A 16,978-nucleotide genomic window follows, 5' to 3' on the forward strand; every position below is an offset into this window, starting at 1 on the left:
ATTATAATTAATTTAAAATATATTACGATCCATGTGGATAATAATAATAATAATAATAATAATCAACTATCTATCTACTTTTATACTATACTAATATTCTTTTTTTTTTTTGAAAACTATACTAATATAATTAATTATATGATTTTCTTCCTTAAATACCCACACACCATCAACTTTTCCGTTAAAAATTATATTTGCCGTTAATAGTTCTATAATTCCCCGTTAGTATACCCACCTTCCCAGTCCGACTAGCAGCACCAAAAAACCTAGCAGACTTCTATGGTGTCAAGTGTACCAAATCAGTCGGCTCCTCTTCACTGTCACTATCAATCTAGCCATAACAACGCAAACACCTAGGAGATGAATTCAAGAGCGAGAGATTTGAGCATCAAAGTATTATTAGCCTTTTTATAATTCTTGTGCTTTTTATCTTTGCGATTGGATTTTGATTGAAGGTGTTATTACCGTTGGTTATTGTCCCTATGATTGATTATACCTTAGCCTGGCTGGAATCTGCTGTGGTTGAAGAGTTTTTGTTTTCTGTTGTGCTCACTCTAAACAAGTGATAGATTATCTGGAGAACTCCAAGTGGTTCGGGCAGCCAAACTTTGTTGTCATCACTATAGAATCACATAATGCTATCAGTGCTGGGGATGCTTTGCGTTTGATTTATGAGCAAAATGTGGTATGTGATGACTTTTTCAGTTTTCATTTTAAAATTTATTTTGCTCCGGATCATCTGTTTCTTTTTCTTTGCAGAAAGTTTTAGGAGCCTAACTATTTTTTTACTATTTGTGAGGTACTAATAAGCTGTAAACTCTTAAGTCTTAATACCTTTTGTTGCATTTTACTGAATTGTGTTCTTGCTTTGATCATGCTTGCTTTTGTTTAGAAGGAAATGTATGATTTTTTTTCTAACAGAGTAGTTTGAAGCTAATAAATTAAGCTGTGTTATGAAAGTGAGATAATAGTATAGATCTGATTATAGCACTTTATAGTTCATACTCCTAGGAATTTGCTGTAATAGAAAAAGCAGAACACTGTTTAAAATCTCCTTGACTCTGCTTTTACTGAAAATAGAACTTTGAGTTGCAGAATGGAACCCCTGAGGTAACCTGATAAATATATTGTGCATGTTAGTGAATATAGGCCTTTGAGATGTAGATGAAATTCTGAGAGGGAAGAAAGCTATTGTTGATACCTGATACATTTTTCCTTACTGAGAGGGAAGAAAATTTATGAATTTTTTTCCCTTTCTTCATTCCAAGTCCTGCTCAGTATCAGTGTATTTCCTATTGCTTCATGTAAAACAAACTTTTCTATTGATATGATTTGTTTCGGAGTGAAGAGTTCTTCTGTTGAATTGTCAGATGAACCCCAGTTCTTAGGTTCTCTTTGTCTTCTCTCTTTCAAATGAATTGTTATACCGCTTTCTTTCATTTTAGGGTATTTGCTATTCACATCTTGTTTCTTTCCTTTCTCTCATGGCTACTATACTGCAGTTTATATGTGGCTTAATTGCTTAAGGTGGTGCTTTTTAACCAATAACCATTATTTATTATGTGTGCTTTCTCTATCTACTTGCTTTGTAATACCCCTAGACTATGTATGTTGTCTTTCACCTATATTTAAAGTTATCGGTATTGCTTTGCAGATCACCTTGGCATTGCTTAATGCTAGGATGTCTAGAACGTCATATCAAAATTGGTCTCTACAGGTGATTCTTCCCTTGACATCATTATTGCTGTCAAAATTTTCACTGATTGTCCCATTGGTAAGTCTTTATACATGATGATATGTTCTCAATGGTGGAATTAGCTTTTGTGTTTTGTTATTGCTGATACTTTGTTTTTTATTACTGTCATAGAGCAAGCACTACACAAGGAATCCATTTTCAGCTGCTGCAGGCTTCACCATTTATCATTCACTTTTGAGGTGACCTAAAGTATGATATGCCCAAATTTTGATACTATAAACCTTTTTGTTAAAAATAAAATACTAAAATTATTGGAAGGTTGGGCTTGGTGTATTGACTATGTGTGGAAGCTTTGTGCACTATGGTTTACCTTTTAATGAATTCCTTCTAAAAACTGTTGAAAAATTATCTGGCTCTTGTTAAGTTTTTAGCTTAACAGAAAGATATAACCAGCTTTGACATTTACACCTACCACTATTAAGCTACTTGCAATTTTGCAAACAAGTGACTTCCACATACAGAATCCTACAAATATATAATAAATATTTAATATTTTGTTCACATGAGAATCTACAACGCATCTCATAACAAATGAAACATGTAGGGGAAAATTATCACTGTCAAATATCAACAAACACTTGCAAGATCAAGAGTTTGTAATATAACTAATACTCTAGGTCATATACACAACAAGACAAATTCACAATTCCCTACACTATAATCTCATCTCATTGAACGACACTTAACTCAATTGGACATGAGGATAAGTACGGAAGATGAAGACAATCTCAATTGGACATGATGATAGGTATTAAAGATGAAGACAATGACAATGCTAGAGAATTAAAGACTAACATTTTTACAAAGTTGCAAACAATTATAATCAATTTAGACTATTACACATTTAAATAAGCAAATTCAACGTTCAATAATAATATCTCCTATCTCCTATATAATAGTAGGAGTAATAATTTCTCAAAATAATAATAATAATTAATAATAATAATAACAATAATAATAATAATAATAATAATAATAATAATAATAATAATAGTAATTCCGGGGTTTTGGCCTCTGAAGCGAATTTTCTCTGCTCTCTTTCTGCAACTCAACTTTAGCTAGACGCTGTCTCCATTCATGGTGGGGCTGTTAAACTGCTATTTCACTCGAAGCTCCAAACCAGCCGGTTATCACCTTCGTAATCTCCAAGGTTGGTTCTCACATGGGCGACCGGAGTTGACCTGTTCTTATTCATTTCTTTTGATTTGATGCCAACTCTTCTTGAAAGGATTGGACCACGCTGCACTTATATTACTACGTATTATTTATTAAATTTCCGTTTAGAATACGATTACATAATGTATTCATGGTAAGCGAAAGGTGTTGAATTGGCAAGCTGATTGCATGAAGCTTGGGCATTTGAGAAAAGGGAAAAACGTAAGGCGCCTGTGACTGATATTGCGCGTAAGGTGCTCGATGAAATTCGTGAACTGCTAATTCAAATGAAGTTAAGTGAGGCTCCTGCATTTTAAGTGTTATGATGCAGAAAGTATAACTGGCTTGGTGACTTGAAAAAAGTCCGGTTCTTGTTTACAGTGGACTTAATATATTTTATTGCATAAGAGGTTTTGTTGGTGGATTGTTGTGGTGTTTTCAAACTTACTTCTCCATGAATCTCACTCTCGCTCCTCTTTTTCTTTTCAGTTCTCACTCTCTGCGGCTTTCTGGGTCAAAGTCAGTCACGAACTAGCGAAGCAGCGATCAGTCGATCGCCGAATAAGTCGCGAAGCCCTCATCAGTCGGTCAGTTCTTGGTTTCATTCTCAATTCTCATTAATCATTGGCTGGTTACTTAGCTAAAAGCCCGACTCATCCCCCTGAGAAGGCTACTCGTGCTACAGTTTGTATCCAAGTTTGAAATAAATCCTAATAACCTGATTAGCTGATTCCAATTTCTAATTTTTAGGTAGTTTATAGCTACTACTTTTAAATTTGCAATACCTTCAATTTGTAGAGTTTAGTTATCTTTCACTGTGGAAAAATTGGCCTATTGTCTAACTGCATTTGATATCTTGCCTTGCCATTTGTGTCATTTTTTCCCAATTTTGCAACTTTTTCCATTTCAGCTTGCTGCAAGTTCCACAGTATTTTAATTCTCATTCAAAGCCAATAGGCCAGAAGCTGACAGAATATCTGCTTTTGATAAATGCTAGATTTACTAAGATAAATGATCTAACTATTTTTAGTGCTTGTCAATGATCAATAAGAATAACTGCTATGTCCAATTTTTGCATAGTGAAAAGCTATGGCAGTAGAGGAGTGGTGGAAGCGTGAGATGGGTACTGGAAGAAGGGCTTTTGTGATGGTGTTGGTGGGAATATGTCTGCTTCATGGATTGGGTATTCTTTTATTCACTAGAGGCTTTCTTCTCACTCGCACTGAGCTCTCACATTACAGCCAGTGCTCTGATATCCACCATTCTCCCTGCTTTCCACCCTCTTCTTCATCCTTTCCCAATCAAAATGAAGAAGAAACGGTCAAAAGTTCTCCCCATGTTCATACGCAAAGCCAAAGTTGTTGGACCAAACAATCTGTTGATCGCCTTGTCATCGTTGTTCTAGATGCCCTCAGGTACTACCATCATATTTGCATACTCTTCTTTCCGCTTTTTTAATCTTCTTTTATTTCCTTTTTCTTTTTCAATTGTATATGAACTTATAATGAAGTAGCTATTTAATTAATTACTTTTTCATTAAAATTTTTAAATCTTCAAAATAGGTTTGACTTTGTTGCTCCCAGCACATTTTTTCAAGGTATGCACTTCACCCCCCTTCAATCTGCACTTACTTTCTACTTTTAAAATGTGAGATAAGGTTTCCTGCCAGTCTGCCACTGGTACCAATACTCTTTGATTCCAGCTTAGTCAGTGCTACTTAATAGTTTCCTTACCCTCATCAATTGTAAATATTTAAGCATCTGTTTCTCTCTCTCTCTCTCTCTTTTCTGCTTGGGTTTTAGATAGAAAACCATGGATGGACAAATTGCCAGTGCTGCATAAGCTCGCCACTCGACCAGGATCATCTGCTAGGATCTTCAAAGCTATAGCTGATCCACCTACCACCAGTTTGCAGCGTCTAAAAGTAAATATTTTCTCTTTATGATTACTCTCCCATGGATGTTTTATAAGGAAAGAACATTAGCTTTAACCCTCAGGTCTTACTCACACCTCTGTTCATTTATCTAGTTTTAGGAACATGCATATCTATGCCATTCAAGAATTTCTCTTATAACGATTCTTGTTCTCCTTGGCTATATTAGTTGCTGTCTTGCCTTGCTTAGTTTCTCATTTGGGCTTCAAAAGCTTTAGTCTTTAATATTAATGGTATTCTATTTTGCTTTTTCTGATTTCAGGGCTTAACAACTGGTGGACTTCCAACTTTTATTGATGTGGGAAATAGCTTTGGTGCTCCTGCAATTATCGAGGATAATTTAATATATCAGGTGACAATGAGGATGCTCGTTCATAGTAACTTTCTTTAAGTGAATTAATTTCATTTCCTTAATTTTTCAACCTATGTCTAACCATTAGTGTTTATTGTATTGCTTCTATTTGTAGATGGTTCACAATGAAAAGCGAGTGTTGATGATGGGAGATGACACTTGGGTGCAGTTGTTCCCTAAACATTTTAACAAATCTTTTCCATTCCCTTCCTTCAATGTTAAAGATCTTCATACAGTATGTTTTTTTTTTTTTTTTTTTTTTTTTTTTTTTAAATTTAATTTATTTTATATTTATTAATTCCATTGTTGACACTTGGTCATCATGAGAAAGTGCACATTGAAAATGTGTTTTCCATGAAAAATTAGTGTAAGGTTGAGCATTGAAAACAATGCCCCTTAGCTGAATCTTCAACATGTCTATTTGCCAGGTAGACAATGGCTGTATCGAGCACATTTTTCCTTCCTTGTACAAAGATGATTGGGATGTGCTTATAGCACATTTTCTTGGAGTGGTATGATTATCATAAGCTACCACAAATGTTATGGCAATTACACCTCCGCTCTTTTCTGGCCATTCTATTCTGATATTAATTTCTAAATCCCTAAGGATCATGCTGGACATATATCTGGTGTTGATTCTACTCAAATGATAGAGAAGTTGGAGCAATATAACACGGTTTTGGAGGTACTTTTGTTTATTTAAAAATTTTGCATGTTTAAGTTGTCAACTGAATAAGGTTGTGGCTGAGTCTGGGGGTGTATGTGATACTTTTGTAATGGGTTGGAACCCCTTCATGTCTTATATCTTCTTAATAATCATATAAAATGAGGTTGTCATTAGAACAAGAAGAGAGACAACAGGGATGGTGGTAGTTAAGGACTTTGGATGAATGTATTGATCAAAGTTTTGGAGGGGAAGTTTTAAGTTTTTTTTTTCTTTTTTCTAAACATTTACTGTTTCCCTTGTATCTCTACTTTTGCAATACATATCTGGATTCTCTAATCATATTTTGCTCAAGTTGTAGATTGACCAGTTCTTCCTAAAAATTCATTTGGGAAGTAACCTTGATGCACACCTTCACTATTGGGTGATTGTACACTTTCTAGTAAAATGTCCCATGAATCTGAGTAGTTGCAACATGTTTAATTGTGAAGTCATGATAATTTACACTATCTGCCTGGGAGTGGGTTGTGTTCAATCTTACCTCTATTATGTTGTTTATCATGATTAAATCTAAGTGCTCTTGGCATTATGTGATGTTTTCTATTTCATAGTTGCTTTTTGTGCCTTATTATTGCTCTCTGAAATCTGAATTAATGTTTTGGACTGTGTCTTTAGCAAATTGTTGATGTGTTGGAGAGCCAGAGTGGACCAGGAGGATTACATGAAAATACTATGCTTCTTGTGATGGGTGATCATGGGCAAACTGTCAATGGTGACCACGGTGGAGGGACTGATGAAGAGGTTCCATATCTACCATTTAACATCAGACTCTAGAAGCAAAGCTTAAGAAAAACATGCAAAAACAAAATAAAGCAAAAACATAAACAAATAATAATAATAATAGAAAATTTTAGAAATTTAAGTACAATTTCCTTTCTATCCTAAAGAGACATTTTTGCAGGTTGAGACATCACTATTTGCCATGAGTTTTAAGAAGCCTCCATTTCCTTCACCATTGGAATCTGACACTTCATCTTGCCAACTTGACTTGGTATGCCTAAATTATAGATATGAAATACTTATTAATATGTGTGTGTGTATGTGATACATTAATGCAGTTTTTCTTCCTATATTCCCTTGCAAAGAGTCTTAAGAATCATCCCCCTTACACTTTTCACTATTATATCTTTATGTCAGGATGGAAATAGGATGTGCATCAGCTCCATCCAACAGGTTAAGTCATAGTCTCATTCTATACAGGTGCTGAATTATGTTTTCTTTAGAAAATTCACTAGGCCATGTTTTTTGGTCTCAGCTTGATTTTGCAGTCACAGTGTCTGCTCTGCTTGGTATTCCCTATCCATTTGGAAGGTGCTTAATAAGAACTTCCTTTATATTAATGTTTCTCTAATTATTTTATTGATTCTGAAAACCACATTATACATGCTATCATTTTCTATTTCTATAGGCTCTGTCTGATATGGGGAAAAATACTTGTTTTGTTTTGGTACTTTATTTCAGTTATACTTCTATATTTTCTTTATGAGAGGCATGTGCATATTTTCTATATGTAAACAACCCCACTTGGTTACTTCTAGTCTATGGACAGTTCCTTCTCCAAGCTGTTCAGTTTGTGACCGTTGACTTAGTGAGTGATAAATGTTATATTCCTTTTTGGCTTTACATTATAAATAAGATCAATTGGTTTTCTAAGAGTGTTTTGATGTCTCTCCCTCCCACCCCCACTACCCTCTTTCTCTTCTGAAACAATCTAAAATAGTGACTTTCTTGACAATGTTGAGCGAATATTTGTATGCCACAGATTAGCCATTATTTTATGCATGATGCACCTGAGGCTTCCTTCTCACTCATATTGTGCTTTCATGATAGTGCTAATGGTCCAGGACTATTAACCATTTTCCTTCTCTCTCTTACTGAGCTTTCGTGATAATGCCATTTCTCAAAGACTATTCATCATTTTCCTTGCTCACACCCAATCCACCCATTCCTCCCCATTTTTTCAGTATCAAAAGGAAGACTTTAAACCCTATAGGAGACCTTATTAAACCACCATAGTTCAATTTGACTTTGAAACCATGGTCAATATAGATAACCAGTAATACCAAAACTATAATTCACAAAAGTTTCATTCCTATAAAAATTTCCAATAAAAAAATCATCTACAAGCTTTCAGTGTACAGAAGCAACTTGCTTCAGATTTCTGCAATTTAAGAAAGTGTATTCCTATAGATGTTTTCAGATATTCAAGCGGTTATTTTAGTTTTAGCGTCTTTGTGCATTAAGTGTTCATAATGTTATTAGCATTTAAGTTGGTAAACTAATTCCCCTTAGAAAATAAATAATTGCTTGATAGTGTCAAATACTCTGATATTTCTGGATGATGATTTACCAAGTTTCACTAATTTTCAGCATTGGACGTGTTAATGCTGAACTATATTCACTAGCCGCTGGTACATGGAATTCAGAAAGTTTTGACGGTGGTAGTCATCAAGATCAATTGGAGAAGTGGATGCAGAATTATGTCAATGTGCTCTGCATCAATGCATGGCAGGTAATTTTCTTCATTCTCCTTTAAGGAATATTTGGCCAGCTACCAGTCTTATGCAATTCAAGGGATTTACATAGGTAACAGTTTCTTTTGGGTATACATAATACATCTAAGGGGGATGGGGTCAAGGCTGTGACCTTTCTAAAAGCAATTGGTTGATTTATTTTCTTATGATAGCAATTTCTTTAATTTTTTATTTTCGAACATAATGTTTTTTTTTTAAAGCCAGCATAGATGTGTGTTTTATAATTCCCAACTTCCTTGACATATCTCTGTGAAATGAAAATGGGCACTTTGCATTTCCTCAATATGAGAGCATCCTTATTAATGGAGTTTTTTCGCGGTTTTTGAGTTTTTGTAAGTGATTAGGAAAGAGAAAATGGGAGGGGAGGAAAAAAAAATAAAACAAATATGATTTATAAAAAAAATGCATAACTCTCAGGCGTGCCTGACGTGCCCGAGTGGGCGCCTGCTGTGCGCGTTTCGCGCACAGCAGAGCTGCAAGTTGAAGCTAGAGCACTGTTCTAAAAACTTTGATTTGCAGATGAACCCAACCCTTTCTCTCTCATTCCTCTCTTTCCTCCACATCATACATCACTATTCCAAAAACCCTCAATTATCCATTGCTATGGATGCTCTGAGAACTAGTGTCTGACTGTCTGGTACTGTGGTACATGTCTATATTAGATACTTGTACTGTGACCACATAAGTTAATGCTAAACTTGAAATGTTGTGTTTAAAATATTATCTAGATTGAATGATATGGATTTTAATGTTTTTGGTGCTAGAAATTTGAGCAGACAAGCATTTAAACATCAGTTTTATGTTCTCTAATATGTTTTGAAGCATCAGGTGGTGCTTATGTTATAAACTCATCTTATTTTACAGAATGCCTTCTTATCTGCAACTCATGAATTTACTGATGTAGGTGAAGAATTACATTGATGTGTATTCAGCTTCATCACTAATTGGATTTTCAGACAAAGATTTGTCACATATTGATGACCTCTATGATCTGGCGCAAAACATGTGGTCACATACCAAAGATGCTCTAGTGCAATGTGGAAATGGGAATTGCTCTACTTCATTACCTTCACTAAAGGAGCAAATTAATGCTTATTCTAATATTTTGGCTAGTATTACTACTCTAGCCCGATCAAAATGGACAGAATTTAATTTAAAGATGATGGGTGCTGGTTTTGCCATAATGTTGCTTTCTCTTCTTCTCCATATCATTATCATCACGAAGTTGGACAAGCAGTGTGGATTGCATTTTCCTTACTGCGGCAACTTTAGGATATCCTTTGAGGTTACTTTTGCTTATATTACTGTCTTGATCCGGGCATTTAGTTTTCTTTCAAACAGTTTCATTTGTAAGTTTCTTATCCACCCAAAATTTGCTCACTGAGTTGATGCATAGTCCTTTCCATCAATTAGGGTCTTTTTCCTCTCTTTATTTTGTTTAATGTATATATCTCTGCTCTCTGGATTCCAGTGGAAGAAGGCAAAGTGGCTGGTTTTCTTTTAGCAACAACTGGAATTCTTCAGTTACGCCAAGCAATAGCTGCTAAGAAGATGCAATCAGAAGTAAGTATTTGCTATTGTTTTAAAGATTTTTTACTACATATATAAGTTTATTGAAATGCACCAAGGGTATACCGTATACAATATTCAGAACAATAAGTTTATGGACATGCACTTACAAGAAAGGCTCATTAGTCCATTACAATATTCAGAACAATCCTAACCTAATTCAATAACCCGATAATTTACATCATCATACAAAGGTCCAATACTTAAAAGAGCCCAATTCCCTAAACCTTTCTTTACCTTAGTGAAATCCCATTCTCTTTTTTTACGAAAAAGCACCTTAGTCCTCATGCTGCTGCTGCCAGATTGTATCTCTGAAGCTAAGAGACAACTGGTCCCATCTCTTTTTGTAGCTGATACTGACAAAAGAAGCCCTGAAAACTCTAGCCTAATATTTTACTTTATTTCTGTGAATCTACAGGCTCTACTTTTTGTTTTCCTGGTCCCATTCCTCAGATTTGGAATTGAACTAGGGCAGTCAAAGCAGGCAGTCAATTCATTATTTTTGAAGACGTTTCCTTCATGGACTCTAGGAGTTGACAAAGATACTAAATTCTGGATTTATGCGGCTGATCTCTTACCAATACTAGCTCTTTTGTTTTTAGCATTTATAGTATACAAGAGCTCCTATCAGGGCATTTCAAAGTATATTGTTGCAGGAACTATATGTAGCTATTTGCTTATAGCTGTAGATTGGGCTATGGACACTAACTTGTTTGGTTTAAGCATGATGAATGGCAGCTCTAAAGAAAACTGGATTCCCCGAATAGTCTATCTTTTAGGTATTTTGCAAGTTTCATTTTTGGCTATTGCTCGATGTTCTGGTAAACAGAGGACCTCAGATTGGGAAAGATGCAATACTAAAACATTGTCAATGTTATTCGCTTGGAGTTCAACAATCATCATTCTATCTGGAAAGCAAGGGCCTTTGGTTGCTTTAGTAGCAGTGGTTGAAGGTGCATTCTCTTTTTATAATTTTGGTCTTGGAAGTTGAATTCAATTCCATTGCCTAGTGTGCCTGTCATGGTTTTAAATGACAAAGATCTTTTCTTGGTGGTTAATTTACTATTCCGTTGTAATTATGACTGCCTTGATGTTATGTACATAAATTTTCTTGCATAGGTTGGTGCATACTTAGGCTGATGGGATTAGAAGAAACTGTGGGTTCAACATTGTATTCTCCTCCAGTAACCAAATGGAGCCTATTAGCTGTGTGTCTATTTTTCTGCACTGGTCACTGGTAAGATATTCTTTTCTCATGGTGTGTATGCACATTGATATAAAATTCAGTTACTTTTGTAAAAAAATAATAAATAAATAAATAACTGCACCAAGCAAGTGCAAATGAGCTTGTGAAAGTTTTCTCTAATTTTGTTCTGTGAAATTTTTTGATGGTGCCAACTAGTTCCAACTCTCTTTCAAGTATGTGACCAGTTGTGAATTATATCTACTCTATTTCAAAAGGAAAACGTACCCATCTCCTTCTAGATTTCTTGCTCTATTGTGCTGCTTCATGCAATATTTCTTGTCCAGGTGTACATTTGATGGGCTCCGGTATCCTGCTGCTTTTGTTGGGTAAGAGAGATATTCCTTTCCTCTCGCAATTGTGGATCCTTATTAACCTTTATTATCGATTTCTAGTTTAATATTTTCTTCTTTATCTATGTGAGTGGATGGGGAAAGGAGCTGAATTTTATTTGAATGAAAATGGAGCATAGTTTCTTTTCTAGTTTACTATTTTCTTCTTTGGCCCTGTTTGGTAAAATAGTTAGCCTATAAGCCAATTTTGGCTTATTTGACCACTATTAGTTGTTTGACTTGGTTAAAAAATCAATATAAGTGTTTGGTTAATCAACTTTTTGTAACTCCAAAATGTTAAAATTCAAAAAGCTGCTCAAAGCAACTTTTTCAATTAGCTTTTAGAGAAAAGAAATTATATCAAACGGCTATCAGCTAACAGCCATTTATCTATTTTCTGCCATCTATTTATTCCAGGTTTGATGAATTCAACCTTGTTCGCCAAGCTGTCCTACTAACTATTGATACCTTCGGCTTTTCTCACATTGTTCCAATTATTGGACTTCCGTTTCTTGTTGCCTGCCAATGTCCTTTGAAGAAAACCAACCAGAAGAAGCAAGTATTTTACAGTAACTTGTTACAAGTAAGCTTTATCTTCTCCAAATATATAAGCATCAGCAATTCATTAGTTGGATACAACTTTCGAAAAAGCTGCAAAACAGTTTTTGAAGTAGTTGGGTTCCTGTTACTTATTTTCAGGTATATTTGATTTATGGACTTACTTTGGCTACAACCACAACACTTACTATCTTATCTGTTGCAATACAAAGACGGCATTTGATGGTATCCCTTACCTCTCTCTAATTTTCAGTAATTTTTTAAGAACTTATCTTGATTGAATTCCATCATGGGCATACATACACTAACTACATTTTCGTGCAGGTATGGGGGTTATTTGCTCCAAAATTTGTTTTTGATGCTTTGGGTCTTCTTCTGACCGATTTCTTGATATGTCTGGCATCACTCTACTATTTCACCAACTGATCATTCATTGGAGAATCTACTTGGAATTAGGTGATTTCTTGCTCCTTTTATATCGTAAGCCCCTTCGGGCAATGATTGCCACTTCCTAATTTGATCTCCTAAAGTGTGATTGTTGTAGCTGAACCCTTTGATATGTGTTTGATTCCGATACCAAATTGAAGCATGTGTTCCATCTCAACTTAAAGTTTAAGTTGATAATTGGATTGCACATTTATGTTTATATATTATGTTATATATGCTAAACAATAAGCATGGTCAATGATTGTCAAGATAGAATATAAAATAAAATCTTGGTCACGTTGGGGATTTTCTCAATCCTTTATTGGGGTGACGAAAGAAACCCGCAGTCACTATCCAAAGGTATGCACTGGATAAATCTCGCCTTGTGACTTTAGCTGGCAAAGAACCACAAGGAGATAAACCAGTTTAGGCCTTTGTGGTTACAAGTCTATATCCTTAGGCCTTAATCAGATGGCTGAGGTTACCCCTTCCCCAATCCTTTTTTTTATGCTTGCCTGTGTCCAATTACCCTTTTCCTCTTTTTGTCTATAGCTGATTGACCAACTTTTGGATATGAAGAACAAGCCAAATTAAAGCTCCCAAATCTATTATTCTCTCCGTGTGTTTTTGAATTGAAGAGCAGACTGGTAGAAGACGAAGAAATCTCCTCTGAGAAGCCGAAGCAAAAGTTGAAGATCAATCATATCGGTGGAGTTCTCATTGCTTCTAACCTGCAATTTACATCATTTGGGGATGAACTTTTATCTTATGTCTTCACAACTCCTATAATTTAATTACACTTAATTTTTTTATAGTTTTTTTTTTTTTACAACATTTTTTTTATAGTTGAATATTTAGAAATACTATGTACAATTACAATCACAATATCTATATCTATAGGAAAGTATATTTACATTTTCCATTAGTATCCTTTTAAGATGCCTACTTAATACAAAAGTTCAAGCCATTAGGTTTTACATATAGCATCTCTCTATCAACAATTCACTAGTTATTTAAGATTGCACTACATTCTTCTCATACAATAACTTTTAAGTTACTCCAAATAGCAATTAAATCTTTAAATTATAAAAAGGTTTAATTACACTTGAACTTATCAAATTGTTAACTCCATATATAAATCAGTTAAAATGTGATTGAATCTAAGTTTCAATTGGCATTGCCCCATGTATATGGCAGTCAATAGGCTTCTTTGTTCCTATTTGGACAGAGAAGCCATGCCAATTTCTCCTTCTAAAGCGACGAAGTCATTTTTTTTTTCTTTTAAGTTTCATTTTTTAGTTTATTTATTTGAGGGAGAATTGAGGAAGGAAAGCTCTCGAACTAATAGCAATAGTGCAGTTAGGCTCTTGAACTAACAAAACATTTCAATTAGACTCTTCAACTTGTTTAAAAGTGCAATTAGCATATTTAACAGGTTACCATTAGGTAACATGTTGACTAGACATGCTATGTGATTTTTTAAGTGATTAGTGTTGAATTTTGTGTTTTTAAAATTGATGTGGCATAGTAGTAGTAGTAAAAAAATATTTAAAATTAAAACTTGGCTTCTATTATAATCAAAGACTGGCTTTTCGTCTTCGTCCTTACTCAACTGACGATGAAGTCATCTTTGTCCCGGACAAAGGAAGTTTGAATTTGGCCGAAAAACATGTCCTTAGATCAAGACAAATTTAGGATATTTGAGAGATCTAATTATTATTTCATATACAGTTTGAAAGTATATTTGACTCTTTTTCACTTTATTCTATCACAATATTGCAACAATGAATGTTTTTGAATAGTAATGTTTATCTAATTAACACGTGATTAAGTCAATTATCTATTTGTATAAATGACAAAACCTTGTGATATACTGAGTACCTTGTATGCTAAACATTCCCATTCTCTTGGCCTTGATCCTATTTGAACTTTGTTGTGATATTAAAAGCCTAGCATTGACAATGCGAAACTCAAAATTGTTGAATCAACAAAGCACAAAATTGCCCATTATGGCCAAAGCTACTATATTTCTATACTTTCTAATTCCACACCTACCAATAACACCATGTGAGACGACTAACAACAACAATACAAAATTTAGTTATGTTTGATCTTTACCGAGGCTTAATGGATATATTGTATCGAAAACAACCCTCGCAAATACATGCCGGACTTCCTGTAGGCTCCCACTCGCTAACAGCTCATAATTGATCTTCCTTCCTTGCTTCCCCACAAACCCTTTTTCCTTTCCCAACCGAACACATTCAAAGATCCTGCCCACTCTCAAGTATAGGGTCAATGGGACAAATACCTGCACGCATTTGAAGCAAAATACTCAACCCTTGTGTTGAGTATAATCTGCTGAGAGAGAAGTGCAATAAGATGTTTGGGGGGGAAGGGGTGGGAGTAATTTAATTAACTTACTACGTTTGAATATGGCACTTTGGAGTACTCGGCCATTGCCCTCGAGACAAAATATTCATCTGTAATGGCAGTCAATGCTCTTTGGACCGATAATGCCAAATCCACTACTTCATCTTTAAGTGACGCTGAGTCCAGATGCTGGTGCTCTAGCAGTTCGGGAAAGCAGCTTTCATGTTGCCTGGAGATACTTCCAGCTATACTTGAAGCTTCGGTTAAATCTCCGCCATTGTGCACGCCAAGGCAAAATGCAGCAACAACTGAAGGATCCCTTGCTTGCTCTGACAGCGCTTTATGAAATGCTAAAATGGCAACCCTGGTAAAAAAGACATCAGACAAGCTTATTTTTTGGGGTGACAAGAGAAACTCGCAGTTACTACCCGAGAGTGTACAGTGGGTAAACTCCGCCTTGTGATCCTAGCTGGCAAAGGACCAAAAGGAGGTAAACCAGCCTAGATTACCTAAAGCTAACCAGCTCAAACCAAGAAGGTTGGGATTCGAACTTGTGACCTTGTGAATACAAGTCTATATCCTCAGCCATCTTGGTTGGGGTTACCCCCATCAGACAAGCTTATTTGACAGATTAAAAAAACACAGTAAGAGTGGATTGTACTAAGATTGAATGAAACAAGGACAACAAAAACGAACAACAATTCCTCTAGTGAACATTAAAGAGAACCACCAAGCACAAGATCCTCTACATTAGTCAAGATTGGACAAAGACTACCCTCCTATAGAACCCAATTATTCTGTAACGCTCATAAATCCACAACATCAAATATTACCCATAGCTATAGAGCTTTGCTGGACTCGACAATATGTGTCTGCGCATGAGTTTCTATTTTAGCTTTAATGAAAGCAACATTTTATTCTAGTGTAACTAACACAACAGCCACTTATTCATTAATAGTTTAATAATAGGGGGGTTTTAAGCAAGACAGGCTTCTCAGATGCAATGCTTTTCAAATTCGATTTCGTTATTATCAAGTCAAACTCGAGCTCAAACCACACAAGTAATGAGTAGCCAAATTCAAGTATCTTAATGCTTGACTCAAGTAGCTTGCAAGCTTTACCAAGAATTTTCATATTTATATATAATATAAATATAAAATTACTAATTTACTCAATTATATTCATATAATCAATTATGCCTAAAATATCTGGAAAAAAAAAAAGATAAAAAGAAAAAAAAATGACTTTGCCATCAAGTCTATTCAATCTAAACTAGAAGTTTGAATCACCTTGAGCTCAAGTTCAAAATATTATGCTTGGCCAAGTTTTAGCCAAGATTCAAGTTCTGAATTTTGTATCAAGTCTAGCTTTAATCTTTAAGTATTCAGACTTGACTGAATTACATTCATAATTAATACCAATAGTGCGAAATATCATTTGCACGACACTCCACAAATTAACTTGTCAATTCCTTCAGTTCCAATAAAAATTTTAAAAGCCCCTTTCATGAGGATATTGGCAGTCGCCAATCACTAAATCATATTATCCCACTTGTCAATATCACCGTCTTTGTAACTATCAAGTCTCAGTTTATAAATCTCACCATAAGGAATTGTGGCATGGCTTATCAGGTGCAAGTAGTTTGTCCAAATTGGAAAACAAACTCTGCAGAAAAAAAACAAAACAAATTAACTATGCTAAGAGTCTAGACAAATTCAAAATATGAAAATAATATCAATTCACTTTAAAAATAAAATAATTAATAGTATAGATTATTACAAAATGTTCTTTATCTTTAAGTTGAATTCTACATTAAATTATGCTTCATATTTGTCACTAATATTTATTTTCATTTATCAAATTTACTGTTGTATGGAACATATAAAATAAGAATTTAATAAACCTAACATACAAATCTAAATGAACAAAAAGTATTTTCACTCTAAATATATTTTTTATATGTATACAAACCCCACCATCTCAATAAGGGATGGCAAGGTAATTACACCCCCCCCCCCCCCCC

At 34.7% G+C, this 16,978-nt stretch overlaps 2 protein-coding genes across 13 annotated transcripts in view; one reads left to right on the top strand and one right to left on the bottom strand.

The window, feature by feature from the left end:
• The first annotated feature begins 237 nt into the window (after positions 1-237).
• Positions 238-13,504, top strand: LOC115996604 (GPI ethanolamine phosphate transferase 3). 11 transcript variants are annotated; one of them, XM_031235906.1, is made up of 26 exons: positions 238-685; positions 1,655-1,774; positions 1,868-1,945; positions 2,815-2,906; positions 3,401-3,498; positions 3,992-4,326; positions 4,474-4,508; positions 4,714-4,835; positions 5,107-5,196; positions 5,312-5,431; positions 5,625-5,708; positions 5,804-5,881; positions 6,536-6,661; positions 6,822-6,911; positions 7,058-7,093; positions 7,176-7,231; positions 8,291-8,432; positions 9,359-9,803; positions 9,926-10,017; positions 10,442-10,976; positions 11,143-11,260; positions 11,554-11,595; positions 12,016-12,181; positions 12,298-12,381; positions 12,481-12,612; positions 13,135-13,502. In XM_031235906.1, the coding sequence occupies exons 6-25, from the start codon at positions 4,001-4,003 to the stop codon at positions 12,580-12,582; spliced, it is 2,889 nt and encodes a 962-aa protein (XP_031091766.1). In that variant the 5' UTR covers positions 238-685; positions 1,655-1,774; positions 1,868-1,945; positions 2,815-2,906; positions 3,401-3,498; positions 3,992-4,000; the 3' UTR covers positions 12,583-12,612; positions 13,135-13,502. The 11 variants fall into 11 exon arrangements, with proteins under 11 accessions (XP_031091766.1, XP_031091771.1, XP_031091772.1 ...); XM_031235911.1 differs by lacking the exon at positions 2,815-2,906 and having other exon boundaries at positions 238-393; positions 564-685; XM_031235912.1 differs by lacking the exon at positions 2,815-2,906 and having other exon boundaries at positions 238-393; positions 570-685.
• A 1,033-nt stretch (positions 13,505-14,537) lies between these two features.
• The window catches only part of LOC115996301, a 10,337-nt gene continuing 7,896 nt past the window's right edge, over positions 14,538-16,978 (bottom strand). For both annotated transcript variants that reach the window (XM_031235500.1, XM_031235499.1), the window contains exons 12-14: positions 16,559-16,620; positions 15,007-15,319; positions 14,538-14,893 (exon numbers count right to left, since the gene is read on the bottom strand). In XM_031235500.1, the coding sequence (XP_031091360.1) occupies positions 14,684-14,893; positions 15,007-15,319; positions 16,559-16,620 (585 nt within the window). In that variant the 3' untranslated portion in view covers positions 14,538-14,683. The remainder of the gene's footprint in view (positions 14,894-15,006; positions 15,320-16,558; positions 16,621-16,978) is intronic.

Source organism: Ipomoea triloba, chromosome 11 (genome assembly GCF_003576645.1).
Source record: "Ipomoea triloba cultivar NCNSP0323 chromosome 11, ASM357664v1".
Taxonomy (NCBI): Eukaryota; Viridiplantae; Streptophyta; class Magnoliopsida; order Solanales; family Convolvulaceae; genus Ipomoea; species Ipomoea triloba.